The sequence below is a fragment of the Aquila chrysaetos genome, chromosome 3 (genome assembly GCF_900496995.4).
Source record: "Aquila chrysaetos chrysaetos chromosome 3, bAquChr1.4, whole genome shotgun sequence".
Classification (NCBI taxonomy): Eukaryota; Metazoa; Chordata; class Aves; order Accipitriformes; family Accipitridae; genus Aquila; species Aquila chrysaetos.
In genome coordinates, this window is record NC_044006.1 from 56,194,458 (window position 1) to 56,212,154 (window position 17,697).

General features: G+C 40.0%; 1 protein-coding gene across 1 annotated transcript in view; it reads right to left on the bottom strand.

Moving 5' to 3' along the window:
- Positions 1-17,697, bottom strand: part of CUBN (cubilin) — a 151,302-nt gene that overhangs the window by 65,064 nt on the left and 68,541 nt on the right. Inside the window, 5 exon segments of the mRNA XM_030010136.2 lie at positions 1,379-1,535; positions 7,602-7,783; positions 9,440-9,485; positions 9,488-9,616; positions 16,267-16,448. Of these exon segments, the coding sequence (XP_029865996.1) occupies positions 1,379-1,535; positions 7,602-7,783; positions 9,440-9,485; positions 9,488-9,616; positions 16,267-16,448 (696 nt within the window).

Sequence of the window (17,697 nt, forward strand, 5' to 3'; positions counted from 1 at the left end):
GTGGGGCCAGAAAAACTTGGTTTCAGGGTAGTGCAATCATACACCCATTTCTCTGATCATTTGCCTGTGTTGGCAACTAGGAAGGAAAAAATCATAAGAAACCCTCCGGAACCTTCCAATGCCCAAGGATGGCATCACACTGCATTGGCATGATCCTCTTGTGAGCTGCATCAACAAAACTGCAATTGTGTGAAATGTTGCACATGTGCAAGAGCTTGGCTAACTGTGTAACTTTGGCTGACAGTGCTGAGTGCTGCCATGCCTCATTTCTAAGCATACTCACTCATCATAAAACCCCAGATCTGAGTTTAACACATAAACAGCAGGGTAGGGAGTTAGGCACCAAAGACTAAGATTCATTTATCGTGCTGTGCTGCCTAAAACATTCAGCAGGAGATGGGACTTACAGGGTTTTCTCAGGAAGAGGGAAGTTGGGTTGCCTACATCCTAGGTAGGGAGCACTTGCTCACCAGGCATGTTTTGTACAGGGCCTAATCCAGTCAATGTGCTCTGAAAATGTTTAACAGATTAGGCTTTCATAGCTGTTAGTCAAAAATGCCTAATTAGTATCTAACTAGTACCTCAGTAACTGGGGTTCCTGAGATTTTTGCTGATGCAGACTCATCCTTTCCTTTATAATTTTTCAGATTATCTTCCAAGGAAAAAAAATTTCTCAGAAAAGTACTCATTTATAGTGAAAAGAATCCTAAGAAGAAAATGAGAGAAAGGGATTTTCTTTGCAAAAACTAAATGGCTATATCTTGGGGAAAAATGTTTCCAAAGTTATTGTGAAAAAATGAAAGAAAATCACCAATCGTCAAATAGTATGTAATTTAATGAAAAATTCTGCCCAGTTGGTGTCATTTTTTATTAAAAAAGAAACCTTGTAAAATACCAATTAGTCCTTCACAAATTGGATAGTTGATGTTTGGCAGGGTTTGCAGGCCTGAATCCATGGACTTCATCAACAGCACCACACAGAACTCTTTTATAGCTTTTCAGATTCGTGCGCATGGATAGACATATAAAATGTTATTTTGTCACTAGGTCTGTGGAAACTGCCAGTTGCACATTTTTCTCAGGACAGTTAGGGGTAGCTAACCCTCTAGGGAGGAGGAATAAGAGACAACTGATGTGTGCTAGATGCCTTGCTATAAAAAGTACATTTTTTTTCTCCAATCAAAGAATCCAAGATGATCCTTAGATTTTAAATTCTTTACTCTGTAATTTGGAAAAATTCAGTCCTGTTAAAAATACACACTGGTATGCTGCATGTATAGAAGCAACACTTCCTGTTATCAGCTGTGCTAAAAACTGTGCCTAATACAAACAAACTGGTGATTAGATAAATTTGCATTAATGTAAATGAAGAAATTACCTTCAGTAAAGCGAGCACGGAAGCCCCTGTGCTGGGTTGTTGCATCAGAGCGCAGTCGGATGTACATCAGATTTTTGGAGGATGTGATAGTAGGAGGATGCTGTTTTCCACAGAGTTTTCTAAGAAGTGGTGCTTCATTGTTAGCACCATCAAATACCTATTGTGAAAAGTTTAAATGGAGTATTTGGTTTCAATAGGAGTACTGGGAAGACTTTTATTTCTCTCCCTCTCTTATATTTCATACATTTGATCCTGACACAGCCCTGGTATGGGCAATGCAAACAAACTATGCATTGCTTATCTTAATTCTGTGGCCATTTCAAAAAAATACATGTATTTGAGGCTGAAGCTCCAGTAGCCTTTATAACAAAAATGCATCAAGTAACCATCTTCCTCTGTGTGTATCTGGTATGGAAGCAACCTTTAACAATCCAGATATCCCCATATGTTTATTGTTTTCTGTTAATGTCTAACATGAGTTCCTGTGCAGCTTTTATTGATTTAAACCCTACATGTTGCATCAGTAAAGACTTCTAAATTGGCCCTAATGTGCAACTAGTGCACCAGTGGGAGCTATGACTATCTATAAAAAGAGAAGACACTAGGATTATGTTTTTTAGATACATGTACCTAGCATCAAGGATCAGAGTCCATATATCTATGCTTTATACTAGCTTTAGGGTGCTGAATTACACACATATACAGGAAGTGCTATTTAAGCAGATGGTAAAGAAAAGTAAAAAAAAGGGAGGAAGAAAGCAAAGACGGTTTTACAAAACTTCACTTTTAATTTTGCCACAAATGCCTGCCTTCTCTTTTTTCCCTTTACAGCTGATAATTTTGTTTCCTTCCTCTCTGTTTCACAATCAGGAAGAGAAGGATAGTGAAGTTAAAACCAATGAGTTTCTAGATTAAGCAACATCAAAATTATAACAAGAGAAAATACAGAGGTGGAAAAACAGCCACAGTCTCAAAGCATCCCACTAATCTTTCTTAGCACTCCAGTAGATGTGATTTGTTGCTGCTCTGTTCGGACCCATGGGCCAGTGTCAGAGCCCTTGTGCCTGATTTCAGAAATGATGAGCACTGGAGCCAGGAGCAGTTGCATGACCCACAGAGGAAAAGCCTTTGGGCTACTGGGCAGCAGCAAGAGTTTAATTCAGTTCCTGTTTCAGCATTAACATCTTGCAGTACCATAGGCACGTCATTTAATATAACCTGTGACTCAGCTTCCTATAGCAAAACAGAGAAAAATATGGATAAAAAGGTGGATAGGAGGACTGGAAGATATTGAGGTGCTAGGATGTTAAAAGCTATATAAAAGCCCACTTTGAGCAAAATAATGCCATTGGGTTAGAAGAAGAGTAGTTCTTATTAAGATTGCCTTCTTTTACTTCAAAATGCCTCAAATTCCAGCAAGTCTGTGCAATGCAACACCAATGAATTAAAAATTTCTAACTAGACTGTGTAACACAATGCAATGTTTCTGCCTCCAGTATTCAAAGGCCTTTGAGAGCATTAGTGAAAAAAATATATGAAAACAGTAGCTGAGAGAAAGGTGACCTGTCTCAAATAAACCTTGGAGCTAAGAAACAAAGGACAAAACTCGTGCTTAATCCGCTGACATACCCTACATAGCCAATGCTGTATTCATGAATTAAACATTTGCCCTTGGGCCTATAACACTAGCTAGCTGTGTGGGACCTTGTGACAGAGCATTAAGTGTACTGTGATGTCTGTAAAAATGAATACCTGGTAGAGAGACCCAAAATATCCATCCATTCAACCTTTTCTTCTCTCTTGGTATCCTGCCACAATCAGCCTTTTAATACATAGTGTGCAGTGTTTATTCTTCCTCTGCACATATATTCTGTATATAAATCAGACTGCCTGGAGTTAAAAACCACAAACCATGGAATGTGAAAAAAAGCAACGACTAACAAAGTAACCCTTAGGAATTAAGGTACTATCTTTGCCTAGACAGTAGTGAGAGGATTTTATCTGAATGCTAGAACTGAGAATAAGCATTGCAATGACAGAGAGTAAAGAAAGGCCCTGACTACAGTTCACGTAAACTGCTGGTTTTGATGGATCTGTGCCACTCTGCACAGCTGAGGATATGACCGTTGACACATGGACTGCTGTGAGACTCGTGTAGTTGAGCTGTCTCACTTAGGAAGGTATTAAGGATGAGTAACATAAGAGTCTAAGTAGGCATTTCATTTTAAGAGCTTTCTGGAATAAAGAAGTCTTTCTGTGGTAATACTGGGAGAAGGGCATGAAGTCAGAGGAATGTTTTCTAAATCAAGTGTATTTGCTGTTTCTGGGCAGCTTGCTTGAAGAACAGTACTGTCTCCTCTGTCAGAAACCCAGAAATTATTCCTAGACTTTACACTTGCTAAAAATCTGATGCAAGGAACAGTTCAGCATAAGCATTAGTGATATACAGCAGCAACTCTTAGGAGTTACGGCAGCTACAAGTTAAGCAGGAACAGTAACACATGGATATTGTATGGCTGCATCATTTTTGCTAACCTGGTATTTATTATCTTAAACTGTTTTATAGGGAGGATTTCAGTCTTGAATCTAGATCAGAAACCACAATATTCACACACTAGTTCAGGAAAGAGTTGTGTCTCTCTGCTGCTTCTTAAAGTTATTTTGAAAACATCTGAGAAATGCATTTCTGTGTCTGCATGTGTAAAGGAAAATGATGCATCTGCTAACTTAAAAGCCAAATTTTCATTTGCACTGTGCATAGCAGCAATTTGCTCTTCTCTTCCCTTTCCACAATGTACATAACTGAGTGACTCATTGCCTTCTTGTTCAAATGCGTCCTGCATTTTGCAAAAGCACGTGACAAAAAGATATTTTTTGTCTTCTGAGCCATAAAAACTCCACATATTTCTAGCTGTCCTCTCTTGGAAGATCCTCTCTGCCAGCACCTGCAATAAATGAAGTCATACCTCCTCTCTAGCTCCCAGAGGCTTACATTTCTACATTCCTGTGTGCTACTTGTTGTACTGCAACAGGAAAGAAAAATAACATTTACTTAAACAAAGCCACTGAAAAGAACAAACTATTTCTCCCTCCCCTTTTCAGTGCCTTGTGCTACAAGATCTGCCTTCCAAGGCACATCCTCCTCAAGTCTCCAAATACTTGAAACTCTTACTGACCTGCACTCCTGGTGTAGCGTCAGATATAATACCCGTTAAACACATGGGCAAGAAATAGAGGAATTAGTGCATTCACTATTTCTTTCCCTCTATTTTCCCTCAAAGAAACAAATTTGTTTGTTGTAAGACACACTCTCCAGATAGAAATGGGCTGATACACAAAGATAAATTAAAAATTTATTCCTTATGTATGGTGACAATGAGAGCAAAAATTCTTCTCAAAGATCTTATGCTTTCTACAGAATATAATGGAGTTATATTTGAGATCAGAGAAAGTAAAGGCTATACGTCCTCATTTAGCAGATGAAGAGTTGTTCACCTGTTCTGAGAACAGATAAGGTACAGAACTGCGGCATAGAAACTGAGGAATCAACTAAATTTAGGCAGCTAAGTGAATGAAGAATGTGCTTTTTGGTGGCCTGGACTACGCTCTGTGCACTCCATCCATTGACAATAGAGGGAGCTCAGAGCAGTTACACCGTGGATTACTGCTACGGGTTTAGAATTAATTTAGCAGAATCTGTATCTGTGCTCAGATTCACATGTGGAATCATTGAGCAGAACTGAAAAACGCACTGGGCTTTTTGGAGTTGCAGCATAGCCAAGAAGCAGCAGGCATGAGTATTTTCTCTCCCTCCACTTTGCTCACATAACAAATGTGCAATGGAAAACATTACAGGAAAAAAAAAAATACATCTTCATGTGTTCTCCATAGAAAGGAATTTATGGTAGAAGTACTTAAAAAAAAAAAAATCTCGAGTCATAACTCAGGGAAAAATGACTGGGTCTAGAAGGGGAAGGATGAAGGAAAAAGCCATTGGTACACTCAAGGGTGGAGGGGAGCCCCAAGAGAACTCACAGAGCAAATAAAATCCATAAAGATAAGTAAAAATTTAAGAAATAGAAAAGGGTGGGACCACTGTGTTACTCATACACAGTAGTTATTCCTATATTAGAGAGAGAAAAACAACCCACCAACTTCCTTAGCTGCCCATATTTTCCATTTATGCAGATTTTGGAACACAATTCCTAAACCATTCATGGTCAGACATCTACTTATGTATTTCCAGGCACTCTCTGTCCCTCACTCTCTTCTCCTAATACTGTGTGAGGCATATAGCAAGCATTGGAATGAGATGAACACAAATCACATCCAGGTGTTGGTAACCAGTGATTTTCTGCTTATTGGCATACCAGATAGAGAAAGAAACCCCATCCACTCCTTTCTTGTCCTGCTGGTCCCCCTACATTAACACTGAAGAGCTCTGCTCTACCTCATACACCACAGCCTCAGAACCCTTCGTTATCTGTTAGCTTCAAATCTGCATTCTCCCTCATCCATTTTCAAACCACCCTCCACTTGGTGGACAGTGATTGATGCCTGCATTAAATTTAAATCTCCCTCCCTGCTCACATTGCTGCTTCAGTTGTGTTTGCACAGCTGTGGCTGACAGGCAACTTCCTCCTCCTCCTCCTCCTCCTCCACGCCCCCCCCCCAAAAAAACCCCAAAAACAGAAGCAAACAACAGATACACATACGGCAATAGAGGAAAAGGGGTGTCACTGCACTGCAATCGTCTGCAAACATTGCTCATGCAAAGAGCTCTGCCACAGCCATCTCCTCTGCCAGCTGAAGGACTGATGCCTTTCAGTGATTAAAAACCCAGTGCCTATATCCGGCCTATAAAGGTAATGGGTGTTGTGTCTGTAACTGCAAGGAGCTCAGTACTCTACAAAGTGTTTAGATAGGTACATACATCCCTTGGCATCAGGTTTAAAAAAGAAACTTGTATTTCAGGTCTTTTCAGAATTTAGCACTTAATTTGTGAAATTTTTTTTGGCATTTTTGCCAGTACTGCCGTTTCAGATGGCCTGTGTTTCTGTCCAGCAATCTGATTTTCTACTCCTGTGTGATACCACAGAAGACTTGGAGATTTTTCCAATAGATTTTCCCTTTCAGTGATTCCCCCTGATGAGTTAAACAATTTAAATAAAAAGACATAACCATATTTCCCTATGCTTCAGAACCAGAAAAAAAAAAAAAGAACAGTCATTGTACAAAGATGCTTTGTGGCCAAATGAAATCTTCAGTTCTGCTCAGCAAAATGGGGACACATTTCCTTTTTTCTGGTTCAGCACAAAAAAGCTTTATGAGGCAATGCTGTTAAAACTGATGCTGTTTTCAAAAGAGTCCCAGCTCATGCCAAATTGAGTTCTCTGTGAATGACAGTTTATCAAGGAGAGGAGAGCTGGGTTTTGGGCTACGGCCACTGTTTTATCTGCCTGGTACTAATCACACATGCCTTTATACTGAGTGTCATCATGTCCCTGCTCCCAAAAGGCCAAGTGGAGACGTGGAGATTTCTTCGTTTTTGTGCACTGATAGAGCAGCAAGTTGAATTTCTGTGACATCAACAAAAGCCTACAAACCAACAGCAATGTGAAGCTTTTAAGAGAGCAGTGGCTCTAATGAAGCAATTAAACAGACAGCTGAGGAGCACCTGAATACACAATGCACACATAAAGAAAACCAGCCAGCCACAATCCCCTCTGATGTAGACCTCCCTCTCTCCTGAGTTTGTAACAGGGTGTGGGGCAATCTATTATATATGTGGGCAGTCCATCCTATAGCTTGGAGCAAGCTGTGGTAAATTGAGCTATAAATGGAAAAGGGTGTCATAATAACAGTCATCTATGTATGAGGTTGTTCCTGCAGTACTAACTACAACTTACACCACCAAAAGGAAAAACGTGGTGCCAGGATGCAGCATGCACTGCCTTCAAGAAAAGATCCTTCCAAATATAAGTGGGAACCTGGAAGAATGCAGAAATGCATTCGTGAAGCTTGCTTCATTGCTGAAGCAAAGGGAACTAGATGATAACTATTTAGCTGTAAATTTAAGACTTAGCTCATCACTGAATAAATATGACTATGCAATTACCAGTCTGAAACCAACTGCAGCCTAGGTTGCACAGTAAGCTTCCTCTTTTGCAAGCATTTCACCAGACTCATTAAGGAAACTGTTGAAATTTCTATTGCTACTTACTGCAACATTGTCAGAGTCACACCAAGGGTGATTTTCAGTGTCAAAATCCGTGAAATTCAACAGGACTCTGTGGCTGTAATCAACTTGGATAAGCCAAGAACAATCTGTGTTGTTCTTATAAGGTTGAGGATAGTTTCCAGAATGGATTTCCCCACTGGTAGCTTGGAAAATACCACCACAGCCTGAAAAAGACATAATCAGTTTTAATCACAAGCTTTTATGCTTAGCGAGATTCCACCCCTTTTTTTAAACAAGGGAAGAACACCTCCATCTTTATATTTTCTACATTGAACTTTTGTAAGATGAGTGCTCCAACTGTTGAAGTGTCCTGTCCGCAAAAAAAATCAATGGAAATGGCTATCAGGGAAGTATAACATTATCATTATTGGTGAATATGCAACAACAACGCTTGTGAGTAATGTTTCTTTCTAGCCCCAGGCTGGTAGTAGATGTTGTAAAGGCTGAAACATTAGTGCTGGTATTCCTCTATCCTAGATACTGTAAAAGCAATCAAAAATATCATTCATACGAATGTCACAGATGTACCTTACTGAGAAAGCAATGACCAGGCCTAGCTGAGCACAGGGGTGAGAAAACCATTTCTGAAAATATCAAGACAGCTAGGAGCTCCACTTTCCCCGTTAGCAGTACAACAATTGCAAGACTGAAATTTCTGCTTCTCTACCCATGCAGTTGAGGGCTTCCTGAGAACTCCACCCTCAGGTATTTCTAACCAGAACAGCTCCAGTGCTCATGAATATCTAAATAGCCAGGAATGATGCATTCTGTGCGGAAAGTACCGGGGCTTTCAATAGGACTAACACAAACAAATAGAATTTTATATGTTGTAAAGGGACGGAGGAGGGTGAGAGAAAGACAAGGACTGCTGTAGATGGAGGCAGCCTGCTGGAAGGATAAAAACTATACTGTTATTGCGTTCTGGTGAGTGGGTATTTTAGAGGCTAGAGGGGGGTTGGAGTACAACAGGCAAGACGCTGTAAACGGATAAGAAAGCTTCAGGTGGCCTAAGTAGACAAAATAAGCCGCCAGATCTCGGAAGGGGATTAATTCAAAGGATGATTGTAGACTTCTTTTATTAAAAAAAAAAAAAATCTTGTGCCTTTCTCATAAAACTTGTGAGCATGGAGAAGTATAAACCTTGACAAACTAATGAATCAGTGTACTTAATCAAGCAATACTGCAAAAATTAAAATCTGCCTCTCCTCACTTTTCATTGCAATTATTTTCTGATAATTGGCCTTTTCATAAGAACTCCCATGTAGAGACATGTGGTTGGGTCTTTTAATCATGTCTCTTCTTTTACTGATTACCAGTAAAGCTTTGAACAAATAATCCCATGGAGGACGGATGAACCTTACAGAGTTCAAGTATTTACTAATCACTCCAAATATTTTTGGAGTCCACCAAGTTCTCCAACTTAAGCCACGTTCTCAGATATTTTTCACTTTACAGTTTAAAACCAAAAGCATCATTCAGCTAATAAAGGACTCTGTGTGGGTGAGTGGGTGGGGATAACTGCTAGCACGGCAAAAGTTCTTTTCTGATTACAGGAATGTCTTGATTAATTACACAGAGAAGAAACCCCAACAAGGTAGACTGTTACAAAATACCTGAATAGGCCTAGATTTCAGCTAGTTGAACAATTCTTTCCTCTGTGTGGTTTTCAGCATCTCTTAGTGTTACCAAATCCAGTAACACCCAAATTCTCCTTCAGTTTTCAGTCCTACGCTGCTGTTTGACTACTTTAAATGCTTGCATGGCTGATCCATGATTCTCAGACTTCCTGAATTTCTCCTGGTATTAATCAGTATACTCACCACCTGGATTTTCTTGCCAGGAGGCATTAAAACCTTTCCTTGTCACTCTGCTGCATCTGTCTTGAAACGGACAATGGCTGAATTGCCAGTAGTAGAGAGTTGCAGTGGGTTCTGTGCTGATCTTGAAACACACAGCTGGGCTAGTCTAGGAGAGAGGAAATCAGGGCCACCATAGACCTAGAAATGGAAGAAACACTGTCAAAGTTTTTCAAAGAGACTGTCTGACACACAGAATACATGAGAACTGTTTAGCTAGGAAAAAAAAAAAAAATCTGTAGGTATTGAAAGTGATTCCACATTTTGAAATGTAAAGTAGTTAATAAAGTTATTTTCTCTGCAGGTTTACTTGGTATCTGAACCACCCGGCGCAAGTATGAAATTCTAGATAATTTCAAAACAGCCTTGCATTAAATAAGAATTTTCTGCTTTGGGGACTTTACCACATTCTTCTTCTCTCATTCCTCCAGGGTGAGCACCTTGTTTCTGAGGAGATATAAAACCACATTTTTTTGTGTGCTTGTGCAAACAAACTGTATCTCTTTGCAGGAACTTGTGCTGATATTTTGCACCCATTATGTTTAAAGGCACAGTTAAGGCTGATTTTTAAATTGGGGCTAGATTTCATCACTCTTTCTGATAAAACAAAAAACATTGCAATTTTATTGACTTCAATGGCAGAATCAACATCCAGACTATGGGATTTTGGTCAAGTAAACTACATTTTCTTTGGAAATAAGGATATATATCACACATATTTCCCACGGAAGACAGGTTTTTACTTTTAAGAGTGATTATTTCCTACTCAGAAGAGTGTGCCTCAGGCAGTTATAAACCAGAAAACCAACACTCTTTTCATCAACATCATCAGCAGTATTGTGTATTCTATAATGCATTTTTAAACCAATTCAAGTGAATTAGATGGCAGTGCTGAAACCTTGTTAATCCTGTTCCCTTTTTTTCCCAGAGAGATGTGGGATTTTAGTTTGAGCCCATTTATAACTGGTGGAACTGGCTTACCTTCCTTAGTCTTCCCTCTCAAAGCTGAAGAAAACGCACATGCTTCAGTGCAATTTTCAAAATCAGACATATGATTTTGGTGCCTAGTGCCTTCAATGATTGAATTTTCTAAGCTTCTTAATGCTAATGAAATGTCACCTGATATTAAGGGTCTCCCGCCTTCCATTGGTATGTCCCTGGTAGGACAGCAGCTGCTAAAGTCAGCTTGACAGTAACCTCAAATGTGAAAACTGTTAAAGAGATACATCAGATAATGTGCTATTGTCTTTCAGTAACTGACCTAGGAATAGATAGCTTCTCATTGTATCAGCATATATTATGTATAAATCCTAAAGCTAAACTAGAGAATGGCAAGTTCTAACAACAAAACCAGGGAATAGGAAAATAAGGCAACAAATCCCATCAGGATTTTCCCACCAGTAGCATCCCAAGTCTGCACCAATATTTTATTAGTCTGGTAAACATCAAAAAGGTCAAAAAAAGCAATCCATGAATCTGTCTCAGAATGTGGCAGTAAGAACCAACCTTCCATATGGTCCCTTTGCCTCTGATCTCTTCTAGATGAGGGGAAACTCAGTATTTTAATAAGCTCTGCTGGATACTTTTTAACCTCAAAAGAAGTTTGGGTTCTGTCCAAGCTAAATATCTGAGCAAGTTTTACAAATAGCTGAGCTAGTCCCACCACCTCCAGGGCTAAGTGTAGTGCATTCCTACATAATTTGATTGGTCCTGTGCTAACTAACTGCTCACAGTGCCTGACACTGCTCTGCGGTTAGAGGTATGAGGGAAAGAGCTTTTTTTTTAACTGCAAAAAATATTCAGTGACTCCAGGGTAATGTGAGATCTCAGAAGCTGAAGCTTGCCTCCCCAGAAGAAACAAGGAATTAATTTTTTTACAAACATCATAGTCTGTTAGATGTTCAGAAGACTGTATTTTGTTTTAGTGGCTGAATACACAGGCTTAATAGCTTAAACATTTCAATTTTGACTGAGACAGCACTTTTTTGCTTTCTGCAGGGAGGCTGCATGACTTGAATGGATAATGGTTTCTCTGTCCAATCGATTGTCTCAAGGCATTCAAGAGAAGTCAGAATGGATGAAATCACAGCTCAGATTAAGAATCTGTAATGAAGCAGTCACAGTCTGGGCAAGAAGCATGTTTGCCCTCTGGAAGCTCAGTGTCTTTAGCAAAATCTTACTGCCTGGCTGCATGTGAGGCCCAATGACAGCTGCATTTGTCAGAAGTCTGTTCAAAATCTGAATTTTAAAATGTGTTTGTGGTACACTCCCTGAGTCAGAGCCACAGCATGAGAACTAGCAGGAACACATGCTCTTAATCATCTAAACCAGGCCAGAGAAGCTATGTGGCAGAGGAAACAGCAGGAGTTTCTAATATGCATCTAATAAGCATCATGGACCAGCCTCTCACATCATCCCTGGTGCTCCCTGGGGCCATCTGCACACCATGGGCAAGGGGACCAAACCCAGCTCTGACATAAACCCTGCTGATTTCTGTAGTATTACCTCAGAAATGAGGTTGGCCCAAGCCAAATACTTAGAGTTGACCTGTTGGAAGAAAATTAAGGATAGGGAAGAAATATTGATGGAAATATGAGGTTTGTGGGTCTCCTTTGCATTGTTAACCGTTCAGCAACAGCCTTCTGCACAGTTTCAAAATAAAAAGCACAGTCAAAGGCATGCTTTTTACAGTTAGGAGTGTATTTTCTTTTCTCCTTTATGCCAGTTCAATTAATCGGATGCTTTCACAAGGGCTGGAACAAAAACGAGTTAGAGTGTTTCCATGACAAAAAACAATAAAATGTTACTTTTGGCTACAAAGAGGAAAACCAATAGTTACCACATGAAAAAATGAGAGGGAAAAGAGAATGGATGGAAAGAATGAATTCCAGGGTGTGGTTCACAGACTCACAGGATGTCTGAGCTGCTAACAGATAAAAATAAAAATAAAAACATTTAGTCTGACCAGAGCACCTGATCCAGAGATAAACTGATGTTGGATCACATAGCGGGGATGCAGGACACTGCCATAAAGCCCATGGTTTTAATCTGTTCTTATCGTTTGCTTCTGCCCCGTTAGCTCTATTTATTGTTAACAGTCAGCATTCCAGAGTTATGAGCAACAGAAAGCTGTTTTTATGTGGTTGGTCACACTCATGACACAGATTTTCTGGGAATAAAACTGATCCCTGTTCAGATATAACTGCCAGCAAAGAGAGAGCCTGGCTTTGACAGAGAATTAAGAATTATGGTAATACTTGATGTTTCTGCATATTTAAATGAGAAGATTAGAGCATCTAATAAAGACTTGGAAGTGCAATAGATTGACAGGGTTCCTTCCTTTTCAGCTCAGTACTACATCTTGTTTTGGCAGAATATATTTCTAGTTTACAAAAACCTGATCCATGTTAAAGATGTCATAATTTAACAAAGCAGGCATGGTCATTTTTCTCTATGTATGTATTTTCAATAGAAGCCATTTAAAAAATATTTTTAACTCTTTTATTGTGTCCAAAATGATGGCTTCTATTTCCATGAAACATTTCTAGAAAACATCTTTAAGAACAACTTAAAATTTGCCTCTGGATGTTTGTAAAAGGAATGGAATCTGATGGGGAAGAGAGAAAGACAGAGTGCAACAGAGTCATAAAAGAAACAAGGAGGAGGAGGATTAAAGGAGAATGTGTCAAACACTTGAGCATGCAGAATCGATGGGGAGAACTGGAGGATTTCACACAAAATTTTTACATAACTATTATTGCACAGTCTTGGTGAAAAGTTTGGTGAAAAGTATGGCAGGACTGGGATACTGACATGGAAGGGACAGCCTGTTTAGGAGGCATTGTCAAAGGAAAGGGGAGACAGTTGCTGCATTTTACAAGAACAAATATGCTTCAGAAAAATGTGCAAGAGAGAAATATTCAAGAAACTATGGTATAAAAATGAAGTTAGCAATAAAGGTGTTGCAAAGGGAAAGATCTCTTAGAATTTTCCTACAATTCTCTGCCAGGTCGAAGGGGTGAGGGAGTTTCTAAGCGAAAGCTAAATGCATCCAGGCGAGCAAGTTTTGTGATTACTGGGGAATTTTTATTACAAGGTAATATATTTCAGAAAAGCAACAGAAAAGAACACAAATTACTGCAACGTTCTAAAGACAGCTTCTTATATTAGAGAGAAGAGAGAGTTAACGGGACAGGGAGGGACAGCAGGGTGCAGAGCTACTTTAGTACTGATTTTGACTTCCTGTTAAAACTGGAAAGTTATTTGGCTTGAAAGAAAACAGGAAGCAGTAGAACTCACTATTCAGAGATAAGGAAAAAGTGAAATCAGGAGAATAATTATGAGAAAAAGCAGACTTCAAAACCCAAAGTACTGGTAGACAGGATACTCTTGGGAAGATAATGTGACAGTGAAAGAAGTTTGGAACCTTAGTGAGCACTGAAACACACTGTGTCAAAGACACACCAGGAACCTCTTTTTTTCTAACACTTTTCAGACTTTTGTGTGTGGTCTTCAGCTTGGACATATGTAGACAACTACAGGAAAGAAGATGACAAGATAGAGCGGCTCCTGAAAATGGTTAACGATGTTCTTTTTTTTCCCCCACTAAACCTGAGTCATCATTTGTTCTGTGCAGACTATATCAATCATGCTGTGAACGTGTAATTTTATAACAAAAGCAAGAAAATATGTATGTGGCAAGGTACATAATGCTCCGCCAAATGCCTCCAGTTTGGCAGGGGAAGCTGTTCACTGCCAGGCAGAACCTCTTTATCTTGCACTAAGACATGAATGAATTTTCCCCAATAAGCTGATTTACATTAGGTTATCTGTCAGCAGATCAGAGACAAGTGTTGGGAACTGGAGGAGCCAAGGTTAGGAGACAAGTAAGTCAGAGGCATCCCAATTCTGAGGGCAGGAAGGCAGAGAAGTTCAAACAGCAAGGCAGGCATCGGTGCTGCTGAATGAGTACAGTTGGAAAGAAGTAAAGCATAGCAACTAAGTTTGAAGTGGTAAAAAAAGAAAACCTAAACCCTAAGGTGAATACCTTGCTCTGGGACACAGAGCAGCAAACTGTAGGATCCTCTTAAACTACTTCTTTAAGCAATTTGTGTCCAGTAAGCCACTCATTGGTTTTAGGCCAGTTCCCCTGCTAGTCAAAAAGTTGACAAACGAATGATTGCCAGCCATCTGTACTCTTACTGGATTGTGATAGCTCCTGGGTGACCACCTGCAAATGTAGGCATTGTCCTTGCACTATTCAAGAAATGGTCAACCACAGCAGACTTAGATTTTGTAGCTGTTTAATGGATTCCTCTGGGCAACAGAGGCATAACTGAAGCATACAGGCAGATTAGCTTCAATCTAGTTATTTTAGGCACAAACAACAATGAAGCTGCAATACAACAGACTTCATCAAAACCCAAACCAGCCAACACAGATCACTTACTCACAGGCACTGGTGTCAGCAATGTGACATGCAGTCATATCTGCCAATGCTGCTGACGGAGAATTCTTGGAACAACTTCCTTACACCCAGATCCTACAGAAGTCCCAAAGTCAATAGGATACTCAAAGCACAGTGTCCATTTTGTCAAGACTTCCATTCCATTGCTAAGCTAGGGAAGCCTGTTTCAGAGCCAGAAAGCTGGAGTTAAGTTATACATCTCTTATACAAATGCTCAGCAATCATCTAACTGGCAACTGTATATTTAGGACATGCTTTGGGATGTGGGTTAAGCCTTGCAGGAATATTGCTAATGAGTTTGCACTAAGGACCACAGGCTGGAGAAGGAGAAATCAAAGCTACAAAGGTGAGAATAGACAACAGTGAGTATGTGTAGGTGCTGGACAGAAAGTTGTCTAGCTGTATGCTGGTCACATATCACATTACCCAGGAGAAGATGAGAAGAAAGGCCCCAGCAGAATAGTACAAGATCTCTTAATCAATCTTTTGGCTTCATTACAAAAACATACATATGTCACGCATGTATTAACATTGAAAGACCCAACAACTGTACCTGTTAGTGATCTCAAATGTCTCTAGTGGGAGCGACCTAGAAAGTCTATACTTCTAAAGCATTTCTTTCTGAAATTATTTCCTATCCCTTCTTCCTGCACTGGAAGTCTATTCAAATCTGTCAGCTGGGATTGGTCACCCGGCTGCTTCCCAACATGAGCACAAAGATGTCATATATAACAGGACCATCCAGTCTTATGGGTCTCTTAAAGGTCAACAAACCCTTAGAGATGTCCCTTTTCTCCTTGTTCCACTACCCTAAGCTGACTAGGACTCTGCCTCTTCTTTTATTCTTTTTTCTGAATACAAAGATTCTTCATAGTTTTCAGCACTTGGGGTTATAAACCTCTCCACTTCCTTGGAAGGTCCTACACAAGGTCTCACCTTAGTTATCCCCTCAGTGTTCCATTATCTTACTTTACACTAGGAAATTTTATCTCCATGGCATAGCACCCTACACTTAGTTCTTTGTAAAAGGTGGACTTTTTAAGACTGAGTTTTTCAAAGCAGTGTTGTCTCTTGTTAGGAACTGTACAGTGCCTAGCATCATTATTGATTAAGGTATACAGACACCAAATGCATAAAAGCAAAAAAAAAATAAGACCATTGTGGCTTCTGTGACAACATCTGTGGAATGTAACTGTAACCACAGCAGAAATGGGAAATTGCAGTAGAATCATTTGTTCTGCTCCTGCAGTTCTTGGGATTATCTGCTCCAGACAGAAAAGCGTGTAACTTGTGTATTTTTGAGGAGTAAATCTAATGCTCTTACCTCCAAAACATCGTAGTTGCAGTTTGCATGATATTCAATGTCGAATTCCTGAATGGTGAGTTGAATGCTGCTACCAGGTGCTGTGTGAATGTACCAGATGCACTCCCTACTGTTTGGGTATCTGTTGGGGTAGCCAGGACTGTGAAATGAACCAGAAGGGCCAGAGAGTTCTCCTCCACAACCTGACAACACAGCAAAGCAGCCCATCAGTGAGGGGCTCTGGAAAAACTCATTGACAGCTCTGCAATGAGGACAGTCATTAGCACCCATTTCATGCACAAATGTATACAGGGCTTGAGGGTCTGCTGTATCACAGGGAACTGAGGTCTAGCAGGGAAGGGAAACTCCGGAACAGCAGGCTGGACCTGCTGGCACTGCCCATGCAGTAAGCACTTCACCTCCTGTGTTGGTATGTTTCTCAGCATCTGCTTTGACAGCTGAAGAAACTGAGACACAGAGCAAAAACAGTGACATGTTTTGTATTGGCCTCTAACTTTGATCAGTTCTAGAAAGCTGAATCAGATCCATGCTTAGCTGGTACTGACCTCAACTAATACACAACTAAGTTATCATGGGGAGGGCTTCCTATTGTTGTAAAAATGCCATTTTCCACTGCTTTAGAAATCATAAAATTAAAGACAATGCAATTTCCCTCAGCCCACTGAGCATGATTACAGGCTGCCAAGTCACAGTGGATAAACTGGCTTTCTGACATTTGGTGGATTTAATGTTCTTTTTTATTGAATTGTAACTGTGCAATTGTAAGACATGCCATGTTTGAAAAGTTATGTATTTTCTTTTCAGATAAGAAATTATTGTCCTAACCTCACTTCCCATCCCCTTGGGTGATTAAGTTCTTGCATGTTATGAGCTAAATTTAAAAAAAAAAAAAAAGGATGCAAAACAATGGATCATATGCAGGCCCTGATTTGACAGCACAAAGCAGCTGAACACCTGAAACTGCAGTTTTATCATTGCTTTACGGAGATGTAGCAACTGTTGCACTTGCCTCCTTTTGTTGAGTTCTGGGAAGACGCTCTCCCTGACCCAGTCCCTGGGTGCATGTGTCAAGCAGGGTGGGAAGGCACAACAGCCCTTCCCAGTGTCAGGGCTGATTTAGATCAGCTACATTCACAGTGAAACCTCACCTTTAGAGAAGCCAGTAGGGTGTCTGTGTATCTGTCACATGCAGAAAGCAAGGGAATTGTGTGTTTGATCTGATTTTATGTGTGTGTTGCCCTGTCTTGCAGCAGCATTTTTTTTCCTCTACATTACAAGCCCCCAAGTGCTTCATTTAGGCACTAGCTAATCTTTTGCTTACACAGCTTTTACAGGGTCACTCGAGCTTTGTAAGTAAAGCCTGCACTCCATTAATCTCTTTGGCTTCATCTCCAGAGGGAAGGTTCTGTCACATAGCAAAAAAGCCCCCAA